This window comes from Mesocricetus auratus, unplaced genomic scaffold (genome assembly GCF_017639785.1).
Source record: "Mesocricetus auratus isolate SY011 unplaced genomic scaffold, BCM_Maur_2.0 Super-Scaffold_100001, whole genome shotgun sequence".
NCBI lineage: Eukaryota > Metazoa > Chordata > Mammalia > Rodentia > Cricetidae > Mesocricetus > Mesocricetus auratus.
This window is the reverse complement of record NW_024429187.1, coordinates 6,190,890-6,213,007: the sequence shown is the minus strand read 5'-3', so window position 1 is coordinate 6,213,007 and position 22,118 is coordinate 6,190,890. Positions and strand designations below refer to the sequence as shown.

Below are 22,118 nucleotides of genomic sequence, written 5' to 3'. Positions count from 1 at the left end.
GAAGTCTGCGTTATTTTATTCTTCAGGAATGGAGCATGCGTGGGAGTTTGGCGCTATCAAGCACTTACCTTTTTTTCTTTTGGTAGAATGAATTGGAGAATTTCCCTTTAAGCACAATCCAGCATTGCCAAGCTGTGGTGCATTCGTGCAGCTATGATTCCATTCTTGCCTTGGTGTGCAAAGAACCAACCCAGAGCAAGCCAGACCTTCATCTCTTCCAATGTGATGAGGTTAAGGTAAAAGAGTGATTCAACCTCCCTGCTGTGTGTGTGTGTGTGTGTGTGTGTGTGTGTGTGTGTGCAGGTACCCAGAGAGTTCATAAGATGGCATCAGGTCCCTGGGAACTGGGATTATGAGCCTTTGTTAGCTTCCTGATGTGGGAGCTAGGTGCAAATTCCCATCCTCTGCAAGACGAGCAGGTGCTCATAACTGCAGGGCCTCGCTCAGGTCCCAGGTCTTCCCCATACCCTCTTAGGCAATGTTCTGCTGCTTTCAAATGACCCTTCTTGGCCATACAGCTATTAGGTGCTAGGGTCTGAGAGTCTGAGAATGTGATAGGGAAAACAAGTACCTCAGGGTCGTGGTTGCTATTTTTAAAAACTCAAGGTGTGGCATAATGGCTCCTACTTGTAATTTTACCACTCAGGAAAGTGAGGAAGGAGGATTGCAGCAAATTAGAGGTCAGCCTGGCCTTCAGAGTGAGACCCTGTCTCAAACTGTCAAACACAAACGTTGTGTTGTTTATCTCTATTTAGAAAGTATAGGTGACATATTAAATTATCAGGGACTTTGCACATATAATTAAAATTCGGTTGTTAAAAATCATGCTGAATAAATAGACAGTAAATAATTATAGTATAATTCTATTTTGTTCTTCGATAACCTCAGAGCTTGTATTCCTTCTGTGAGATACTTAGGATGTCCCATGGTATTGATTTTTAAATTTCCCATTTAATTATGTGACTTGAAAAATTGCTCGGGATTTGTAATCCCTAAGTGCAATGAGCAATAGTTGAGCATAGTTACCAATAATAATAATAGGCTAGAGCCCCCAAAATTTATATTTAGTGTATGCTGTAATTACAGATGATTATAATTTGTGGTGCTGTATTAAACCTTAGAATTTATCTTTAACATGGGATCTCTTTGTTTTGTGCGTTGGTTTCTCTAGAAGAGAAATTACCTTTGCTTGATTGGCATCTGTCTCAGTTTCTCTCCTATTACTCTGATAAAACCCTGACCAAAATCAACATCTGAGAAGAAAGGGTGTATTTGGGTTTACAGAGGGACAGGACTCCGTCACAGTGGGTGTTGTTGGTAGCTTATTTTTTACTCTTTGTGTTCTATGACTCTTTTGGGGGCCCATCACCCAGCTCTCAAATAATCTTACATGGAGTCTTATTCTGACTTGTGAATGCCTGACTTGTTTCTAGCCAACTTTTCTTAGATCATCTCATCTACCTTTTGCCTCTGGGCATTTTCCTTTTCTTCTGTATATCTTACTCTTACTCTGTGGCTGGCCAGGTGGCTTGGTGGCTGGTCCCCGGAGTCCTCCTCTCCTGCTGCTCTTGTAGGAGCTGGTTGTCTCCTTCTGTTGTGTGAGTTCCAGGGATGGAATTGAAGCTGTCAGGCTTGGCAACAAGTGCCACTGAACCATCTTGCTGGCCTAATTCAGAGGAGATGTCTGTCTGTCTGTCTGTATATGTGTTTGTGTCCATGCTTATAAGTACTGTTTGGGAGCTGTTAGTTACTATCCCGGGTAAAGGTTCTGGACTTCAGGATCAAAGGCTTTCCTTTTCTATTGGATTGTGATAGTGATGGCTCAAAGTGGATTTTGTGGACAATGCTCTGTTCTCAGCAAAACTCACAGCCCCCTAAACAATGAAACCCAGTTACTCACTGATGCTACACTCCCTCCACAACCCATGCTTTCCTTGCTGATTCAAAATTCCAAGAACCCTGGTATGTGGTGCAACTAGTTCATGTGTGCCCCATCCTGTGACAGCACTTTTTGAACTTAAAGTTTTATGGTGGGATGCCACATGATACATTGGCCTCCTTTGGGATGGTAACATTTTTTATAGAAGTTCAAAGTTAGATACCTCCCGTTTTCATCCCCATACAGTAGGGCCTTGTCCTTATGTTGGACATCTTGTCGGAACTAAAGTGTTCTAAGGAAATGTCACTGGGTTGGGCTCCATTGCAATGTCATCTCATTGTCAACATGACTCAGGCCAGCCATTTCACCTAATTTTCCTCAGAGCATTAACTGTGAACAAGGGCTGGGACAATGGCTCAGTAGGTGAAATAAATGCCTGGCCAAGTCTGAGAACCAAGGCTTGCACCTCAGAACCTGTGTAAAGCCAGCTGTGGCTGCGTGCACCTGTGTTCCTCACACAACTCCAGGGAGATGGGAGACACAGGCAGAATTTCTCCAAACGAGTCCAGCTGCCCCCCCCAGCTTATGTAGTGGTAATCAGCAAAGGGCCCTGCCTCAAGCAAAGTGTAAGATGAGGAGCATTGCCCATGAGATCATCCTGTATCCCACCTGTGCACGCGCATCCTCCTACCCCCCAATAGTCTAGATGATCTTAAAGAGTCCCATCAGTTCTAAATTTTTATGCTCATCAGTGCTTACTGTTGAAGAGTATGTGACTCATATATCTGAGAAAAATACACATAATTACACAGAGCAAGCATAGCACAAAAATAGAGGATGAATGCGTGAGCAACAACCCTATATCCCATGATAATTACTGGCTACAAATAAATTTCATAACCAAGCAAAATTAACACCTTAGCTACAAGCCTAGCATGGGATTCCAAGAAAATCTAATCATCGGTCTTGTTGGAAGAATGATGGTGACAGTTAATTTTTTTTTTACCTGAAATGGAAAACTAAAGTGGCCATCACAATGGATACAATCTAGAGTTGAGATTCAGCCTGTGGATGGAGAACTGTCCGAGCTTTCCATCATCACGGTGGCAAAACACCCGAGCTGAAAAACTAATAAAGAGGAAAGTTCTGTTTTCCTTGTAGTGTCCGGGTTTCAGTTCTTGGTTGTTTCGTACATTGCCTTTGGGCCTTTGGGGAAAGTCTGTGGCAGCAGGAAGTGTGTGGTAGAATTGCTGTTCACTTCATGGAAAACAGGAAGTGAAAAGAGAGCGACAGGAAGTATCCTGCAATTCCAATGTCCTCTTTAAGGACGCCTCCCAAGCCTTCCCTTGATCCCACCACCTCCCAATTGAGGGCTGGTGACCAGGCCTTTAACATGTGGGCCCGCAGGCATGCTGCAGACCCAAACCATGTGAGTAGTTTACCTTTAGCTCAGTGTCTGTGCTGGAATTGTGGTTATTTCAGTGAGTAAACAGCTGCCCTTGGGTAGGGAGAAGATGGGGAGGACCACCAGCCATTCATCTCTTTACCCACCCCCTTCCTTCCTAACAACAGAAACAATCACCCGTGACCTCTCTGCATTTGTCTCTTTATACTGGGCTCTTGGGCAGGAATCTTTAAGTGGAATCGGGACTTAGATTAACCTTAAAAACCGGTATTTGATTGTGTCATTTTAAAACTCACCACTTACAACCAGAGTCACATTTTTAGGGCACATGTTAAAAAAAAAAGTTACACCAAGATACTTAACCAATGCAAACAGTAACTATACATCTTTTATTTTTTTCTGTTTCAATCTTCGTATCAAAACTCAGATAAGCCTTTAGCCTTCCATGTAACTCATCTCTCTTTGCAGGCAAACCTTGTTAGTGAGGACATTGAGAGTGCCATCAGCGACAGTAAAGGCGGGAAGCAGAAGAGGCGGCCTGAGGCCCTGAGGTAGGAGCAGTAAAAGGAAGTAGTGAGTGGGAAGCAGACGCCATGTCTGCCCTTTCCCCTGAAGGCTTGCAGAAACGGGGAGTGAATGACTCTGCTTTCCAGATTACCACCCTTAGTCTCAATCCGTCTGCTCTCCCTGGCCCGTCAGCTCTTGCTTCTGCTTGTGTCAGCTCAGTCTCCCCACACGGCTTCTCATACATGTATAGAAGTCCCGGACAGTTACAAAAGATGCGTGGTGTTTTAAGAGATGCCCCAAGGCCACTCCATGTATAAACCATGTGCCCGCAGGCTTCTCCAATCTCATAGGACCTAGAGAAAACTTCAGTGTGGTTTCCCGTGGAATTTTAATTTTTCTGTGTCTAAGGAATTTATAAGCAGGCACAGTGGAGTTGGTAGGGAGTCCTTGACAGTTACTCCTGAGGTTGAAGGGCAAATGCCGCCAGCTTAGAAAGCTGCTGTTAACGCAAACGGAGATTGTAACGCCCAATTTGTTTTTCGTTTTTAGGATGATTGCCAAAGCAGAGCCCGGCATCCCTCCTCCTCCCAGAGCCCCTGCCCCTGCACCCCCAGGGACTGTCACACAGGTGGATGTTAGAAGCCGAGTGGCAGCTTGGTCTGCCTGGGCAGCTGACCAGGGTGACTGTAAGTATCCAGCGCTAACCTACTGAGATCCACGTGGGGCTGTGGTATCATTTACTCTTCTCAGTTCTTACGTGGGTTTGTTGGTTAAAGTTAGTTTTAAGGAATTAAATCTTAGATGTTAGAAAATTAAGTCAAGACTTAACTTAAGTCTTAAGCTGTTAAGGTTATTACCCCTGAGAATTCATGCCAGCCATATAATAGATACTCTACTAGGATTACAGTTATTTCTTTAATATCAAGAGAGAAAAGTTTTACTTGACTCACTATGACAAACATGATTAATAGAATGTATACCAAAGAGAAGCCCATTGGAGTCTTTCTTTCCTAAATGTTTTGCTGCAGAACCTTTCTACTCATTGGATAGCACTTAATGTGTTCATAGAAAGGTGTTAGTACAGACATTGGGGGGGGGGAGGACCTGGCCTTGGCCAACCTTGTCATATGGGCCCTATAGCTTTGCTATTCTATTATCTGGACAGTGCTTGCAGAAACAGTTACAGCCTACCACTATGTAAAACTTGAAAAAATATATATTTGTTGTGTATATATGTATGTGTGTGAGTACAAGCATGCCACCATGTGTGTAGAGTTCAGATGACACATGACACATGTGGGCCTCATTTTTTACCTTATACTGTGTGGGTCCTGGAGAGTGAACTCAGTTGTGAGTCTTGATAGCAAACATGTTTACTGCTGAGCCCTCTCACTGGTCCAAATGTAGCTTTTTAATGTCATCATATTCTACTGCAGTCTGGAAACTTTAATGACTTTATGTATGGTTGGTCCATTTTCACAAGTTCCAGGAGTGATCTAGCAAATTTAAATGTATGAGTTGCCTTATGCCCAGAGGGACTTCAGCTTTTTTTATGTGTGTGTGTGTGGTCTATGTGCATTTGTGCATGCATGTTAGCATGTGTGTTGACACGTGTGCATGTAGAGGTCAGAGATCAACACTGGGTGTCTTCTCCTGTTCTCCACCTGATGTAGTGAGGTGGGTCTCTCACTTACACCCAGTGCTCACCATTTCAGCCGATCTAGATAACCAACCTGCTTCAGGGATCCTCTGCTTCTGTTTCCCATGTGCTGAGATTGCTGTTGGATCCAACAACAGCCCCAGATTTCTGTAAGTGTTAGGGCTTTTAACTGTCCTCACACCCAGGTGGCAAATGCTCAACCCACTGAGCTACCTCCCCATTTCCCTGGTGGTACTTCTAAAATTATTTATCTTTTATCCAACCAAGTATTATTCAATTGAGTGGTTGATAGCCAGCAACGTAAGTCATTGACTGCCAAGATGAGTTACATATTTTTGCTATTTTTTGTTTGATAGGTTCTTTGTACATTTATTTAAGAAGTTTTAGTCATTTCACCCCTAGTCTGCTCCCACTGTCACTGAAGCCTTCCTTCCCAGGGGTCCCTCCCTGCTTCCATGTCTGGGTTTTGCATGTGGCCACTGAGTTTAATTAGAGTCTTTTGGATGAGCATGGGGTGTGGGGGCTTCTCTACTGGAGCAAAACCTATCAGTGGCTATACCACTGGAGAAAATGACAACCCAAATGCACTACCTAGCAATAGGGACTCATAGAGGTGGACCTCCTGAGAGCCTCCTGTCCATGGTGATGTCTTGTGCAGATAAGCACAGCCACTATGAGTTCACAAGTATGTCAGCTATGTCATGTCCAGAAGGCATCTTTTTGCCACCCATCTCTCCATCCTTTGTCTCGTGTGTTCTTTCTGCCCCCTTGATAGTATTTCCTTAGACCTGGAGGAACCAATACGTATCGTGGACCATGGGAGTCCAGCCCTCCACCATGCACTCCAGGGTAATGAAGAGAAGGCCTCAGAGGAGCAGTAAAGAGTCTTATCTGAGGGTCACTAGACTGTTCTATCTGAGGGGAAAATAAACAAGCACACACTTGCACTGGTCGTCTTAGGAAAAAGGAACAAGCTCTCACATTCCTCACGGTGACCTTCTCTCCACTTCATTCTCTTAGGGTCTCTCTCTCCTGACTGTCTCTCTTTGTGTATAAGCATTTCTCTCCTGTCCAGCACACACTTTTACACTCAGCTACAGCTACAGATCTCCACACAGCCACAGCTGTCCCTCTCATTTGCAAATCCTCTCACCACACAGCGCTTTACAGGGTTCCCAGGCCCAGCTTCTCTCTGCAGCTGTGATCGGCTCTCTCAGGGTTGCTCACAAGTCAGACTTCATCGCTCACTCTTCACTCGCCGACTCCCTCGTTCACTCCCTCACGTCTCTCCTTCAGCTCTCACACGTCTCTCTCCACAGCAGCCTTCTCTGGCTTCTCTGCCTTCGCCTCTGTTGTCCTCTCATCCCTGTCCCTTCACTCTCTGCCTCTCCCCCCTCTCCCCCCTCTCCTCTGCTTTTGCTCTCTGTCCTTTTGCTCTCCTCTCTGTCTTCTGCCTCTTCTGTGCTGTCTCTTCCTCTCACAGCCAAACTCTGGACAATTGTGAGTTGTTTTTCAGGGCCTTGCCCAAACTCAAAACACAAGTTAAGTCACCTCGTTTCTCTCAGGCTAGGAATGTCACAATGACCCGTGCTCGTAGCTCTAAGTTGGTGAGGGTTCCCAGACAGAAAATTACATTGGAAATCAAGACGATGGGTTAGCTGGACCTTGAGCCTGAGACTGGGACTACATGGAGACTAAAGTTGTTTCAAGCTCTGGCTTTGAATTAGCAAAACATCACCTGGGAGAATGACCTTGTGTGTTTGTCTCCAGGAGCAACCAGATATCATCTCCAGGGGTAACCAGACTGCTTTGAATTTACTCTGAAGTCTAAGGTTAGCTGTCTGGGTAAAAGGCTGTCTTTGTGACTAAGAATTATGTCAGTCTGAGTAATGTAAAACATCCTAGTACTATTTCTGTTCATCAATATCACACAACTTGAGCACATCCTCAGTTATATGTATAAAACACAGGACCACAGGGCTGTGGAAAGAACCCCACAGCTGCTCTTATTAGGCAGGCCTGGCAGTGGTACCTGAGAAAGTTTCAGGAACAGCCAGTCATTCGTTCAGTCATCAAAAACACAGCTTTGCCAAGTGGGGGTCCCCAATAATGCCTGGTGAGTCAGCTTTGCCAAGCAGGACTCTCCCACAACATCTTGTGGGTCAACTTGTTAAATACTAGCTGTCGCTGCCGTACAGCCCTGTGGCCGTCTGCAGATACAGCTGTCCTGTTGAGAGCCACGCATCTCCACCGTCACTTACTCTTGGAGCTTTGCCAGTTTTGCGCATCTGCATGAGCCACCCGTGCTGTGGCTTCTCTCGTGAAGCTTGGTACACCACTGTTCTGTGAGTATGAAACATGGACATTTAGGAAGCTGTTAGATCACACAACCATTTAGCAAAACAACAGTAGTATGCTCTGCACCAGGGCCTATGACCTCCCCAGCCATGAGCGCTTGACCAGCCCTACAGAACCAAGCATGAGTTCCTGTCTGTGGAGCAGGCTTCATATCCTAGCAGAAAGTGGTTGGTGACCCCTGCAATGTCCATGCCACTGTTGCACTAGATGACACATTGTGCCTGGATGGTCATTGTAGCTCTTAGATTCACAGCGTGGCAAGACTGTTGCAAATTTTTGACCCCCAACAGCCTGCCTGGCACCTTCTGGAATTATACCCACTATAGGTAGAGAAGAAGCTTCCGGGTTGATTTCTCCATGTATCATGACTCAAGCATGTCACGTCTTTAATAACAGACTCTTAATCTTGTCGGTCAAAAACTGAGACCTGAAATAAGACCTGGATCTCTACCCAGATGACCATTGTCTTTCCGAGTTTTGGCCTCACCTGTAAAGTGGGCATAATGACTCACAGGTTTCTGTGACACTAAAAGCAAGTGATACTGTAATTGTATCCAGCATAGGAACATAAGCATCACTGTCAATGCATGTTAACAACTGCTGCTCTAGGAATTACATAGCTGTCTGCCAGTTCTATTTATATTTAAACTGGGTTTTAAAAGACTAGGGTCTTAAGGTGGGTTTTGCTGGTGGTGGTTTGGTAGAAGGGGTCTGGATAGTTTTGTTGTTGTTGTATGTATCTGTGTGTGTGTGTGTGTGTGTGTGTGTGTGTGTGTGTCAGAGAGAGAGAGAGAGAGAGAGAGAGAGGTGTCAAAATTGTCTTGACATGAAGAGAAGACATCTTAAGTTAAAGACATCCTGAATGGAGTTGTGGGAACATATATGAAACCTAATATAATTTTACAATAAAAGAATGTATACCCAGATATTTTTGAGCTCTCATTGGTTTTTGGATAAAATATTCCTGGCATTGTCATCTGTTAAAATTACAGACATAAAGTTCAAATTCTAGCTTACTGCTTGTCCAAACAGAACTTAAGACATGGTATACAAAGTTCTGTGTGAGTGCCAAAGAGTCTTATTGGGAATCCCCTGAAGGAGGGTCTCTTTGCTCCCTCTGAGGGTTTCTGCTCAGCTCTGACCGCTGCCCCTTAGAACTCAGAGGTCGATAGACCCTGTCTTCCAAAAGTGAGTTTACCAGAATGGCAGCAGGGGTACCTGAGACCCTGCCCCCAAATGTTTTGAAACTAAGTACCTTCTGCTCATTTTGTCCCCAGATGATGATGTAGGATCTCTCAGAGACCCCTTCTCTTCCTCATTCAAGACATAGTCTTCATGTATAGCCCTGAATGTTGGGGGGGCTGTCGCTATGTAGCTTAGGCTAGCCTTGAACTCATTACATCCCTGCCTCAGCTTCCAGAGTACTGGGATTGTAGGGAAGAGCCCCTACACTTGACCCTCTTTGTAGTTCCTTATGATTATGTTTCAAGTTCAGGTCCTGCCTTCCATGGTAACACTGTATCAAGCAAGAAGCAGCCCCGTGTAAAATAGCAGGGAGCTGACAAGCTTACATGGATTGAGGAGCTTGAATAACTATGTCTAATAATGCAGTTTCATATGGCCTGGGGATTCCTTTTTCTTTGTGCACGCGCTCTGTGTCTGGGCATTGCTAGCATAGAGGAGGCATTGAAATGCCGAGTTTTCAGTATGTCTTGCCAGTTCTCTGAACTAAACCTCGTGAGTCATGATGATGTATCATGAGCTCTGCCCCCACCACTGTGATCTATTGCTGCGGTCCCAGCCATATGCCTTTGAATTTAACGTGCTTTGAAATACTTGCTCCAGCTGTCAACGTTACCATAGCACTAACCGACTCACCTCACGATGGGGTCTGCGATGGATTTCTCGTGGTTAAGCATGCACATCTAAGCTGCCTTAGCACTCTGAATGCTTTTGAGAAGTGTGTTCTTGGTGTTGCAGATTCCCGAAGGCACTTATTTCAAGGCGTATGAATTCAGGCCAATGAATCAAATACTGTGGGTTTCATGCTTGCTTACAAGAATTGAGAAATCGTTGGACTCTCAGAACTGAAGAGCTTTTTTGTAGTCACAGGGTTGGAATTTGGAGGGACTAACAACTCAGGCTGTGAGGATGACTCAGTTGGGATAGTGCTTGCCACACTAGCATGAGGAACTGAATTCCATCTCCAGTGCTCAGGGGAAAAAGCCAGTTATAATGGCATTCGTCTATAATCCCAGCCTGGGGACGGGGAAGACAAGAGATCCCTAAGGCTTGCTGGACAGCCAAGCTTCCTCCAGGAAATGGCCACTTCAGTGAGAGATTGTCTCAAAAGACAGGTGGGGCAAGGTGGAGATTGACCTTTGGTGTTGCGTGCATGCGCGCGCACACACACACACACACACACACACACACACACACCCGTGAAACTGAGTTCCAGTTTCATTACTATTTCACAAGACATGCTTTAGTGCTGGTTTGTGTCTTCTGTAGAAGTTAGAGTGCAAAGTCAGGGTTGGCCTTACGGAGAGCTGAGATAGGGAAGAGGGAGAAGAGGGTGGCATGACCAGCAAATGACTCTCATTAGGTTGGCCGGCCGGTCGCCTACCTTTTCCCGTTTCTCCTGGTGACTGTAGCAAGGGTGGAGCACGTGGGCCACTAGTGTCATTTTTGACTTGTTTGTTCCAGACATTCCCCACCACCACCACCACCACCCCCACCCCCAGCAACTGGAGTCCTTTTCTCGTCATTTTCACATTTTCATTTCTGTACCAGTCATGTTTTAACAAATGCAGGAGGTCTTACAATTCTCTCTCTGCTTAGTTGAGAAGCCCCGGCAGTATCAGGAGCAAGAGGAGACCCCCGAGATGGTGGCAGCCCGGATTGACAGGGACGTGGTGAGTACAGACGCCGGGTTTTGTTCAGCAGTGCCTCTGTTTGGTGAATGGGGGGGGGGGGGAGGACACAGACACTGAAACCAAAGGGAGTTAACAAAACTGGTTTGCAGAAACTGTATTTTCTCTTCTCGCTGATGGCTATGCCCCTTGAGTTTTCCCTTAGCCACTTTCCCTGACCTGCTAGTATTTGGCTAGACTTGGTCATCTGTGGAATACTAGCAACTTCACCAGTTTACAAAAGAAGTAAACCTAAATTAGCAACGTTTGGGGGAAGGTGTGATTTTTCCTTTTTTCATAGTTGAGGTGTCCTTTTAATATTTGTTCTTATTAAGATATTTAAGGCTGGAGAGATGCCTGCAGTGCAGGCATGAAGACTGGAGTTGAGATCTCTGGAATTCACATAAACATATGATGGGTGTGGTAGCCTGTGGCCAGCTAGAAAGAATAGCCATTGTAGGTGCAAGTTCTGGGTATCTTCGAGCAACTTTACCTCATTGTGGAAGGTGGAAGAGGATTGGGGGGAACCAGGACATCAGCACTGGGGCTCCACATGTACACCCACATGCAGGCACACCTATGTTCATGCATGCAAACCCTCATGAACTCACTCACATCTGAGCCCACTCACATGCAAATAATACACACACACATACACACACACACACATAACACTGGAAAATGAAGAAAAATGTATTTCAAATTACATTAAAAGGAAACGCTAAGGGATAATTTTAAAGTCTAAACATGTTTTATAGAGAGTAATGATGTATTTATTTTTATTTATTCATAGCAATTAACTTGCAATGTGACTATGTCCATTATAGATGTTATTTATTTACCTTTTAAACTATATATGTTCCAAGATTCTTTTGAAAAAAATCACTAAAAGGAATCTGACATTCAGAATTTAATTTTGAAAGATTTTCATTCTTAACCATGTGTATTGAGTTTGCATATGTGTGCAGGTGTCTGCATGGGTCAGTTGTGTGTGTTTGCATGCATGTACAGATGCCTGCAGAGGTCAGTTGTGTGTGTTTGCATGTATGTGCAGATGCCTACATAGGTCAGGTGTGTGTTCAGGTTCCTGCAGAGGTCAGGTGTGTGTGTTTGCATGTGTGTTCAGGTTCCTGCAGAGGTCAAATATGTATGTTTGCATGTGTGTGTAGGTGCCAGCTCAAGTTAGCATGAGATTTCCTGGAGCTGGAGTTACTGGTGGTTGTGAGCTGCCCAGTGTGGATGCTGGGAACCTAACTCTGGTCTCCTGTAAGAGTTCTTGCAGAAGCCATTTATCTTTTTAGACAGCCCTAGAATTTAATTGTTGTTTCACACTATATTATACTTAAATATTTATCAAACCCTAATTTCCAGCCCTTTAACATGAAAAATCCTTCGTTTCAGATTAGAGAAAGTTGACTGAAGTATGAAAGATGATGGAAACAGTCTCGTGTGCATTTGTTTGTTTGTTCCGCCCTGGGGAGCAGTTGTCTTATGGCCTCGTTGTGTGTGGGCTATGTGTTTTCAGGTTCTCTCAGCACTCTCTAATGGGTATGAAGTAACTTCCTCAGAGCATGTATGGAGCAGTTATTTACAAAACGAAAATGCCTGTGTTTTCCTAATAAAAAATTTCTCTGAATCCCACCCCAAGCTTTGTGTGGGGAACACTGTAAGAAAATCAGAATAATTTAAATTAATAATCTGATTGGTTTCCCTGATAGTATTGAGACATGCAGTAAAATTATACCTAAGAAAGCCATAGAAGTGAGATTCAGGTATATGTATATATGTTTTCTTAATGATTGACTTGACGGGGGATCATTTTCATTCCTCATTTATTTTCTCTCATTCACTAACTAGCACCATGCAGCTAGAACAAAATTAGTTCTTTCTTTGTTTTATAGCTTGTTCTATTTCTAATTCCAGCAAATCTTAAACCATATTTTGGATGACATTGAGTTTTTTATCACAAAACTCCAAAAAGCAGCTGAAGCATTTTCTGAGCTTTCTAAAAGGAAGAAGAGCAAGAAAAGTAAAAAGAAAGGGCCTGGAGGTGAGCGGGGCTTCCTTACTCCAGGGGCATGGACCTCGGGTGAGCCGGGCTTCCTTACTCCAGGGGCATGGACCTCGGGTGAGCGGGGCTTCCTTACTCCAGGGGTATGGACCTCGAGTGAGCGGGGCTTCCTTACTCCAGGGGTATGGACCTCGAGTGAGCGGGGCTTCCTTACTCCAGGGGCATGGACCTCGGGTGAGCGGGGCTTCCTTACTCCAGGGGTATAGAGACCTCGGGTGAGCGGGGCTTCCTTACTCCAGGGGTATGGACCTCGGGTGAGCGGGGCTTCCTAAGGCTATCAGACCCTCGGGTCGGGGGAGCTTCCTAAGTCTATCAGACCTTCGGGGGAGTGTGCAGCCTTCAGTGTTGTCCTGGATGTAGATACTTGGATGTTGTTCCTCTGCATATATTCTAAAATGACGCCTCCTCTTCTGATCTCTTTCTTTTGTTTTGATACAGGGTTTCTCTGGGTGGCCCTGGCTATCTTGGAAACTCGATCTGTAGCCAGGCTGACCGCAAATTCACAGAGATCCACCTGCCTCTGCCTCCCAAGTGCTGGAATTAAAGGCGTGTGCCACCACTGCCTGGTCTCATTGTGATTTCTTAATAGAGTAGCTGCAATACATTTTTATGCAGTGTACAGAAATATTCTGCAACAATTTTCCTAATTTCATCTGTAACCATTGTTGAAACTGTCATCATTTGTGACCCAGCTTGGAAGCAGTTTTCAACTCTTAAAAGTGTTCTGTCCTGTGAGGAGAATCAGTCAATCAGTCGGTCTCAGACAGTGTCTCATAGAGCTAGCCTCAACATTGCTATACAATTAAGGATGACCTTGAACTTCTGATCCTGCTGGCCCCACTTCTCAAGTAGTAGGGTTATGGGTTTGCCAATAGGATGCCCTTCTTAGAATTCTAAGTTGACATCTTCACCCTTCTGGAGCATATATAGGTCTGTGGACTGGTGATTAAAATGCCACTTCTTACCTTGACATTCAAGGTCACCCACCATCTAAGCTGGGTTTGCCTCTCCGTTCTCATGTTTCTCTGGATTCATGTTACTTGTTTTGTGAACATGTGGTTTCTTTCTTATTCCATGTATTGTTTTAATCCTACAATGTTATTTCCACAAACTATCCTGGGGGCAGGGGTGAGAGTGGCGGTCGGTGGGCAGAGCTTTTCAAATCCCACTTTAAAAGTTACTTGAAAGAACTTTCCAGTGTTCGTGTTCCCCATTTCCCAACCAGAACGGCCTCCTGCCCTCTTACTCAGTTGCTATTATACCTGTTAACTCTTCTGATTCAGGGCCATTAAGAGCTGGGCTTGTCACTTACTCAATTTTATGGTCTTTCCAATGATGACAGGAGTTCCTGGAACAGAGGAAGGCTTCTAGTCACATTTACAGATTTTTGAGTCACTGGGAGTGCCCAAGGGTAGAGCCAGCCACTCAACACAAGATCTTCTGAGTTTACTGGAGTAAGAGATATTGTAGAGTGAAGATCTAGCATAGTCTCCCAGCTGTGGACACAAATGTGGACCTTTTTTCCCACTTAATAAACTTTATTGTGAATCTGTTCTCATCAACACTCTGCTGCTTTTTATTTCTTCAGAGGGTGTTTTAACGCTGAGGGCAAAGCCCCCACCTCCTGATGAATTTGTTGACTGTTTCCAGAAGTTTAAGCATGGATTCAACCTTCTGGTAGGTGGGCTTTATTTGTATATAATTAGAAGAAACAGATGGAAGAGATCAGAGAATGTTCCTGCAAATTAAATTAAGAGATACAGTGGTCCCTGTAGATTTGTGGGTGTGTGCTTCCATTGGCCTTTAATTTTAACATCTGACTGCAAGGCATGCGTGTCGGAGAGACTCGCTTAGCTGAGAAGCACTGTCTGTGTTCCTTCGCTAAGTGTCCTTCCCCTCATTCCCTCCGCGCTGCCGGAGCCTCTCCAAGCGCAAGTGCTAGGAAGCGCTGTCCTCCCGGGTCTGCCTTGGACGTCTGCGTGAGTGTCCGTCCTTGGTGACTGCATTGTGGTAATGCGTTTGTTTCCTGCTGTCACAGGCCAAGCTGAAGCCTCACATCCAGAACCCAAGTGCTTCAGATCTGGTTCACTTCTTGTTTACTCCACTAAATATGGTGAGCATTTGCTAATTAAACATAGCAACCCATCTTAGTATGTCTTCCACTCAGGGGTCTGAATTACTTAGGTGCATTTCTCTGATTACCTTACATGGGTCCTGCTTTTCTTACCAAGCATGTAGACTCTGAGAATGTGAAGTTTGCGAGTGTAAAAGGACACACACCTCGGGTATGGCCGGGGATGTGTCACGCACATGCGCACATTATAAACAGCAATCCATTGCAACCTAGAATTGTTACAAACATCTTGCTTTCCAGGACAGACTGGGAAAATTAGATGGACTCACGCTCAAGAATTCACACACAAAAGTACTAGGTTTGACAGGGCGAGGAAGGAACATGTAGAGTGGCTGAAAATAGCTCTAATTAAAAGTATTTGTTTTAATTGTGTGTATTTGAGGGTGTGTGTGTGTGTATGTGTGTGTGTGTGTGTGTATGTGTGTGTGTGTTGTCCTGAGAAGAAAGAACAGGGAATCAGATTCCTGGAGCTGGAGTCACAAGCAGCCGTGAGCCCCTCACTCAGGTCCTCTGGAGGTACCATACTTGCTGTTAATCGCTGAGCCATTTCTCCAGTCTGGCTGCTTTTTTTTTTTTAATGGAATAGCAAAGCAGCATGAAAATTGTTCCCAATATGTGATTGCTTTATCATGTGTGTTATTTTTTTCCCTAAAGAATAAAGGCATAGCTATACAAAATAGACATGTTACCCGATTTTGTATCACTGAGTTCTTTAATGTCAATAAAACCAGAGAAAATTTAATACATGTCATACATTGTATTAAAATTTAAAAGAGAGAAAAATCAAGAGAACAAAGGTATGAAGGGCAGGCTGCCTTCCTGGAGCTGATCAGGAAAGCCCTGATGGAGAGTTTGAGTCCCGCCCTGAACTGTGAACAGACAAGGCTAAGCAGCATTATCAGCAGGGATGTAGGAGTGACTGCCAACAGATCAGGGGGTGAAGTCTATTGTTATTGTCCAGGTGACCTTAATTGTTGCTGGATGTGTCTGTATATTGTCCTGTATTGAATTTCTGACAACCTGGTTGTTGTTGAATTAGTCTTGTAGACTAACTCCTTTAATAATTAGAACAAATTGAATTTGGTTAAGCAGTTGGCAATTCTTAACTCCAGAGGCTGAGGGCATGGAATCAGGAGTTCAAGGGCAGCCCAGGCAACACAGTGAGTTGAGAGTCAGCCTGGGCTAAAGAACAAGACCCTATGTCAAAAAACAAAAGCAACAGAAACAATGAAACAGTGAGAGCCATCTCACCCAAATGGGAAGAAGTCAGCACTCGCTCACTAACAAAAATGCACTCTTTAAGCCTTTGATGCTATCTTAGTATTATCACCTGCTTATAAAGCAGCTTTTTTCATAACCTTTTATGTTCACAAGTCTCAAATAGGTATCCATTAACCACCTCAAGTCTTGTTCCCAACTCACAATTAACCATGGTGATCAGCCTGCCTATCTAAAACCATCTACTCATTTTATATTCGCCTTTCTCCAAAGAGACAGCTTACCAACGTTCTCGCCATCATGACCGTGCTGCTCAGAGCAGGCCTGCAGACATCTTACATAGTGAGGACCTGGGGAAAGGACATTCCTTAGGACTTCCTGTAAAGCAGGCAACATTGAGTGTTTTGCTTCACGTCTCTCCTCTCTATGTTCATTGTGTCGCACAGACATAGCCATAATGCATGGGTGTGTGTGAGTGTGTATGTGTGTGTGTGTCTGCTGAATTCGTTGACATGAAATCATGACCTGCTTCACTTAACTCTTTTCCAATCTGTTTCCTTTCCCCTCTGCCAACCCAGAGGGCATAGCGGTTTACTCTTTCACTCCTATAGTCATCTCTGCATGTTTTCTGCAAATGCTTTTAGGGCTGGAAACCTAAAGCCCGCAGTGCCAGAGTCGGGCATGGTGGTGCCTGCACCTTCAGCCCCAGCCCTTTCAAGGCTGGGGTGGAATAGTGAGTTCTAGGCTAGCCTGGGTTACATGGCAAGACCTTGTTTTGAAAACCTAAAACAACAAACCAAAAAGAGTGGAATCTGCCATGTTGACTCACACCTGTACGCCCAGCACTTTGGAGCCTGGGGCAAGAGGATTGCTGTGAGTTTGAAGACAGAGCCGACTACATACAAGGTGCAAGATCAGTGTAGACTGCAAAGTGAGACCTTGTCTAAAAAACGCAAAGACTCAAAACAGTGACTAGTGCTGGCTAGTCAGGGTGGGCTATATTCACAGTAGAGCTGGCCCAAGGCTTTCCCCATAATCTTTGAATATTTGCACTGATTCCCCCAATGTTGTGTCTTCTGCAACTTAAGTCCATTACATCAAGAAAACTTGAAAACTAAGCTTTATATTACAATGTAGGGTGTCACTACTCTGCACAAATTAAGGACAGTGGGTACCAGGCGAGGTCTGTATCAGAATCATGCTGGCATTAACGAGTGCCAAAAGATATGGTGCCTGCCTTGGATTCTGAGTGATAGAGGAACTAGAAAACCCTGTGTTTACAGAGACACAAAACAGCATGGCCTACCCAGAGCCCTTCACCTGAAAAATGTTGTCTCAGTCTACAGCCATTCAAAAGGATTTTTGAAATGTAAGGAAGAGAAGAAAACAAAAACAAGAACAAATCTTTCTCCCTGCAGCACATCTCTGAGAAGGGCAGATTCTAACAAACTCTCTATCTAGCCTGTCTGGTACAAGATAAGGACCCTCCCTCAGCCAGGACAGCCTCCGGGGAGGCAAATGTGGAGCTGTTTTCAGACAAACACTCGTCATTGTTTTGCTTATCAAAGTGTGCACCTGTTTCCCGCTGACCATGAAACTGTCCGTATCAAATCAGGGAAACTCACTGGAATTGAATTCTGGGGAGTGGTGGGGGGTACCATTGCCATTGTCTCTCCCCTCCCTTCCCCTCCCTGCCCTCCCTCCTTCCCTTTTTCCTTCCCTCCGTCCCTCCCTCTCTCTGGGTCCTTTTCAGTGTTATACAGCTCAACAGGTATGCATAAACTGCTGCCTGGAAGCTTCTTTCTTTCCCTCTCCACAATATTCACTCTGGATTCGTAGCTTCCAATGTTGGCATAACAGATTTGCCATTTGCAACTGCTATCTCTAAAATCTGAAAGTTGTAGAAGTTATGGATGGTTAAGTCAGTGGATAACGGCTGTCTGCACTGCTATTAGTGTTTTGCAGGGAAAGTAATGGATGCATATAGCCAGTACGTGGCTGCTGTGAATGACCTTAAACTATTTAAGTTTATACAGTAATGCATCCTTGTTCTGGATGAGTCAGGTAGAGAAGCAGTTTTTCACTCTCTCACTTATTTTAACACAGAGAAATAGTGCTTTGTTTTTGCAGTTGGTTTTGTGCATAAAATTACAGAGTGTACAAATAATCATCTTCTTGATAATAAGATTTGTTCTCCATCTAGGTGATCCAGGCAACAGGCGGTCCTGAACTGGCCAGTTCAGTCCTCAGCCCACTGTTGACTAAAGACACAGTTGATTTTTTAAACTATTCAGTCACTGCAGATGAACGGCAGCTGTGGATGTCACTGGGCGACACTTGGGTGAAAGTCAGGTAAGTGCATAAAAGCTCAGTCCTCAGTACAGCGTAAGGACCGGTGATGCTGTCGCACTAACCAGGGAAACATTTATGTAAGATTCTGTGTAAAGAACTACATGTTGTGGGATTGAGAAGCCCATGTCATTGAGAAGCTTGTTGTTGCCAGGCAGTGGTGGTACATGTCTTTAATCCCAGCACTGGGGAGGCAGAGGCAGGTGGATCTCTGTGAGGTTAAGGCCAGCCTGGTCTACAAAACAGAAGCCATGACAGCCAGGGCAACACACAGAGAAACCCTGTGTCTAAAAAAAACACAAAAATGAAAAACAGAAAAGCAAAAACAGGAGAGAGAGAGAGAGAGAGAGAGAGAGAGAGAGAGAGGGAGAAAGGGAGAAAGGGAGAGAGACAGAGACAGAGACAGAGAGAGAAGTTGTCATGTGGGGCCAGAGAGATGGCTTATCAGGTGAACATGCTTGCTGCCAAGCCTGACAGCCTGAGTCCCAGCCCTGAGACCCACGCGGTAGAAGAAAAGAACTAACTGACCAGGCATAGTTGTGCTGTGACCTCCAGATGCATGCCATTGCATATGCACAACCTCTTCAACATGAATGCACACACACGCATGTACACACTTGCACGCACACACACACACACACAAAGTTGATTAAGTAAATATAATTTTTAAAAAATTTAAAAAAGTAAAATAATGTTGTCAAGTAAAGGAAATGTATGCAGAAGTAGAGGAAGGTGACATAAGCAGATTGTGACTCATCAGCATGGTAGGTGATGGGAAAGGATCGAGAGAAAGGGCAGGTGTTTCTCAAGAAGAGCTGGCATGTCAAGACAGCAGCTAACAATCCAAGTGGGTACGCATGCGTGCGCGTGCGCGTGCGCGCGCGCACACACACACACACACACACGCACACACACACACGCACGCACGCACGCACGCATGCACGCACGCACGCACGCACACAGTGTATGCTCTGCGGTTTATAATTCCCTTGCTGGTTGGCCCTTCGGTGGGATGTGTAGGGTTTCTGTAACTGTAGAGCAGTTGACAGAGAAGCACAAAAGAAAACAGGAGGCAGTGAGAGTTAAGAGATGAGGGAGGAGGAGCTTCAGGGTAGCAGGCAGTTGTGGAGAAAGGTTGGGAGAGGAGTGGCGTAAAAACAGGAGGCAGCCAGAGGTCAGCGCCTTGGTGAGGACGGCTTCACAGCTGTTGAAGCTTGTGAAGGCTGTGGAGAACGACCAACCTTGGTGAGCAAGAGTATGACACGGGCCTGTCTGTGCTCTCCTCCGCCCACCCTCTTTCATTCTCTCTCTGACTTGGAGACAGGTATCTGCTAAGTTGCTGAGTTAACTGCCTAGAACTCTAAATACACTACCAGACCCATGCAACTGTTTTTCAGAGATGAGTCTGCCAGCCAGGGCCACCATAGTCAGGGACAAAAGTAGCCAGAGGCAGAGGAGTGGGGGTGGGGGTGGGGGGTAGTGGTATAGCATTGGCTCCTCGGTAATCAGCTTTCTCTGGGGTTAGATGTGGGGCTAATTTTAGAATCATCATCACTTGTCAATAAAGAGATAAGAAGGACAGACTTAGCAACAGCTGACATGTGCCAAGCAGGGCTGTTCCTACAGCATTTCCAGCTTTATGGGACACCCCAAAATTCTTTCTTTTCCTGTGCAGAGCAAATAACTCAGCGTTGTGACCACTAAGCAGCTAGTCTCTAGAAGTTTGTCCTTGTCCCCCAGGAGGGCTAGTCTAAAAGATGTGGACCAACTCATCATTTTTTTTTCTTTTATTGGAACACACAAGACAGTCTCGCTTGCTTGCTGGACTTCGACTGCTATGTGTGGGGGAATAAAATCTGGACTCTGTTTCCCAAAACTGAACCGCCTGAAAGTGCTGCTATGTACTGCTCTTCATGCTGCAAATACTGTTCGTCTGTGTGTGCTTATTCATAATGTCCATGCGTTAGTAGATCATGTCCTATAGTTTTCATGTTATTTATGTCTTCATTAAAAGACTGAGTAGCTTTTACCTTATATCTCTATGTGAGTACCTGCATGTATGTATATGCTCCACATGCATGCCTGGGGCACACAGAGGCCAGAAGGTCTTGGTTCTCTTAGAACTGAAGTTACATGTGGATGCTGGGCCCTAACCCTGGGTCCTCTAGGAGAACTCTGGTGCTCTTAACTGCTGAACCATCTCTCCTACTCTCATTTTATATTCTATGCTGTGTTGAAGCAGCTTAAATATATTTGTAAAATGTTAGGTTTATGCCAGCTGTGATGTTTTATGACCAGCTTCGACCAGGTTTAATTTTTTTTCTATAAGGCTTATTAAATGTCACACCTCATAGAATGCAAAAATAGCTTAAGGTGTTCAGTGATGTTTCAGCCCTACCACAAAATCAGAAAATGTAACAATGGTTTAAATATCTGCATCAAAAGGAAGGCTATAATTAGCATTTAACACAGGAAGCAAAGGGTCACTTCAGGTCCTCATTAAGGGTATTAGGCAGTAAGTGTGGACTTAAAAACTCATAAAAAGGGAAAGGACCGAGAAGACACCAGATAATTTGAGTAAAAGGCTCATTTCATCATAGTAGAACTGTCCCCTAAGAGCTCATCACCTGTGGAGAGAAAGCAAAGGGAACGGTGGAAAAGCAAAGCTGTAGCCTCCATGGTAGCGTCTTCTGTGACTTGAGATGTTGAGAGCTGTGTGAGCAGTCTCTCGGTGGCATTAGCTGATGAGTGGGTGTTGATGCTGACCACAGAGTGGTTGACTTTCCTGATTAAAATGAAGCTGGTGCTTCTAATTTATAAAGTTGGCCATCTGTTTCATTTTAGGAGATTCTTCAGTTTAAAAAAAAATCACAAACCTTCATAGCAGTCTTAGATGTTTCTGTTTGCAAAGGTACCCCACCGTTCTAAAGGGAGAGATGCACAGAGACCCATGCTTTAAACACAACTGCATTTCTGTTCTCATGCACAAGTGTTGAAACCTACACCCATGCTGAGCATCAGGCTTCAGGCAAAGTTAAGGCCAAGTAGAGAAATGGATCATGCAGCGGAATTGAATCGCTCTTTGCTTTATTTGTTTGAATACTGCCACAAACAGGTTTTCTTTCGCCTCCTGGGGAACAGAGTTGTTTTTGTGCTTGGCTAGCCCAATAGAAAGGAATCATGACTGAGAACACATTGTTTAACCCATCAACTTGATGTCATTCCACAGAGCGGAGTGGCCAAAGGAACAGTTCATCCCGCCTTATGTCCCGAGGTTCCGCAACGGCTGGGAGCCCCCGATGCTAAACTTCATGGGTGTTCCTACGGAGCAAGACATGTACCAGCTGGCTGAGTCCGTGGCTAATGTGGCAGAGCACCAGCGCAAGCAGGACAGCAAGAGGCTGTCCACAGAGGTCAGGATGCATGGCATGCGATTTCTGTGGGGGGGGGGGTGATTGATGGTCACAGGCAGTCATCACCTAGAACCAGTGACTAAACCTCTCCCTCCCTTCCTGCTGCTGCTCTGAGCTCTCTGAGATCTTTCTTGTGTTTGACGGCTGCTAGGTCTGCTTCTCCTTCCCTGTCCCAGCTGAGTCATTCTCCACTAGTTCTGGTCCTTAGGCCT

The 22,118-nt window shown here is 44.9% G+C and overlaps 1 protein-coding gene across 6 annotated transcripts in view; it reads left to right on the top strand.

Annotated features, from left to right (window-relative positions):
• Eps8 (epidermal growth factor receptor pathway substrate 8) overlaps positions 1-22,118 on the top strand; it is a 171,153-nt gene that overhangs the window by 118,151 nt on the left and 30,884 nt on the right. For 5 of the 6 annotated variants that reach the window (XM_040743453.1, XM_040743451.1, XM_040743448.1 and 2 more), the window contains 9 exons: positions 87-236; positions 3,753-3,835; positions 4,341-4,477; positions 10,651-10,724; positions 12,645-12,771; positions 14,381-14,469; positions 14,831-14,905; positions 18,348-18,496; positions 21,723-21,906. In XM_040743453.1, coding sequence (XP_040599387.1) covers positions 87-236; positions 3,753-3,835; positions 4,341-4,477; positions 10,651-10,724; positions 12,645-12,771; positions 14,381-14,469; positions 14,831-14,905; positions 18,348-18,496; positions 21,723-21,906 — 1,068 coding nt within the window. Of the gene's footprint in view, positions 1-86; positions 237-3,752; positions 3,836-4,340; positions 4,478-9,477; positions 10,167-10,650; positions 10,725-12,644; positions 12,772-14,380; positions 14,470-14,830; positions 14,906-18,347; positions 18,497-21,722; positions 21,907-22,118 lie in introns of those variants that run through there. The other variant, XM_040743454.1, reaches the window with a different exon arrangement.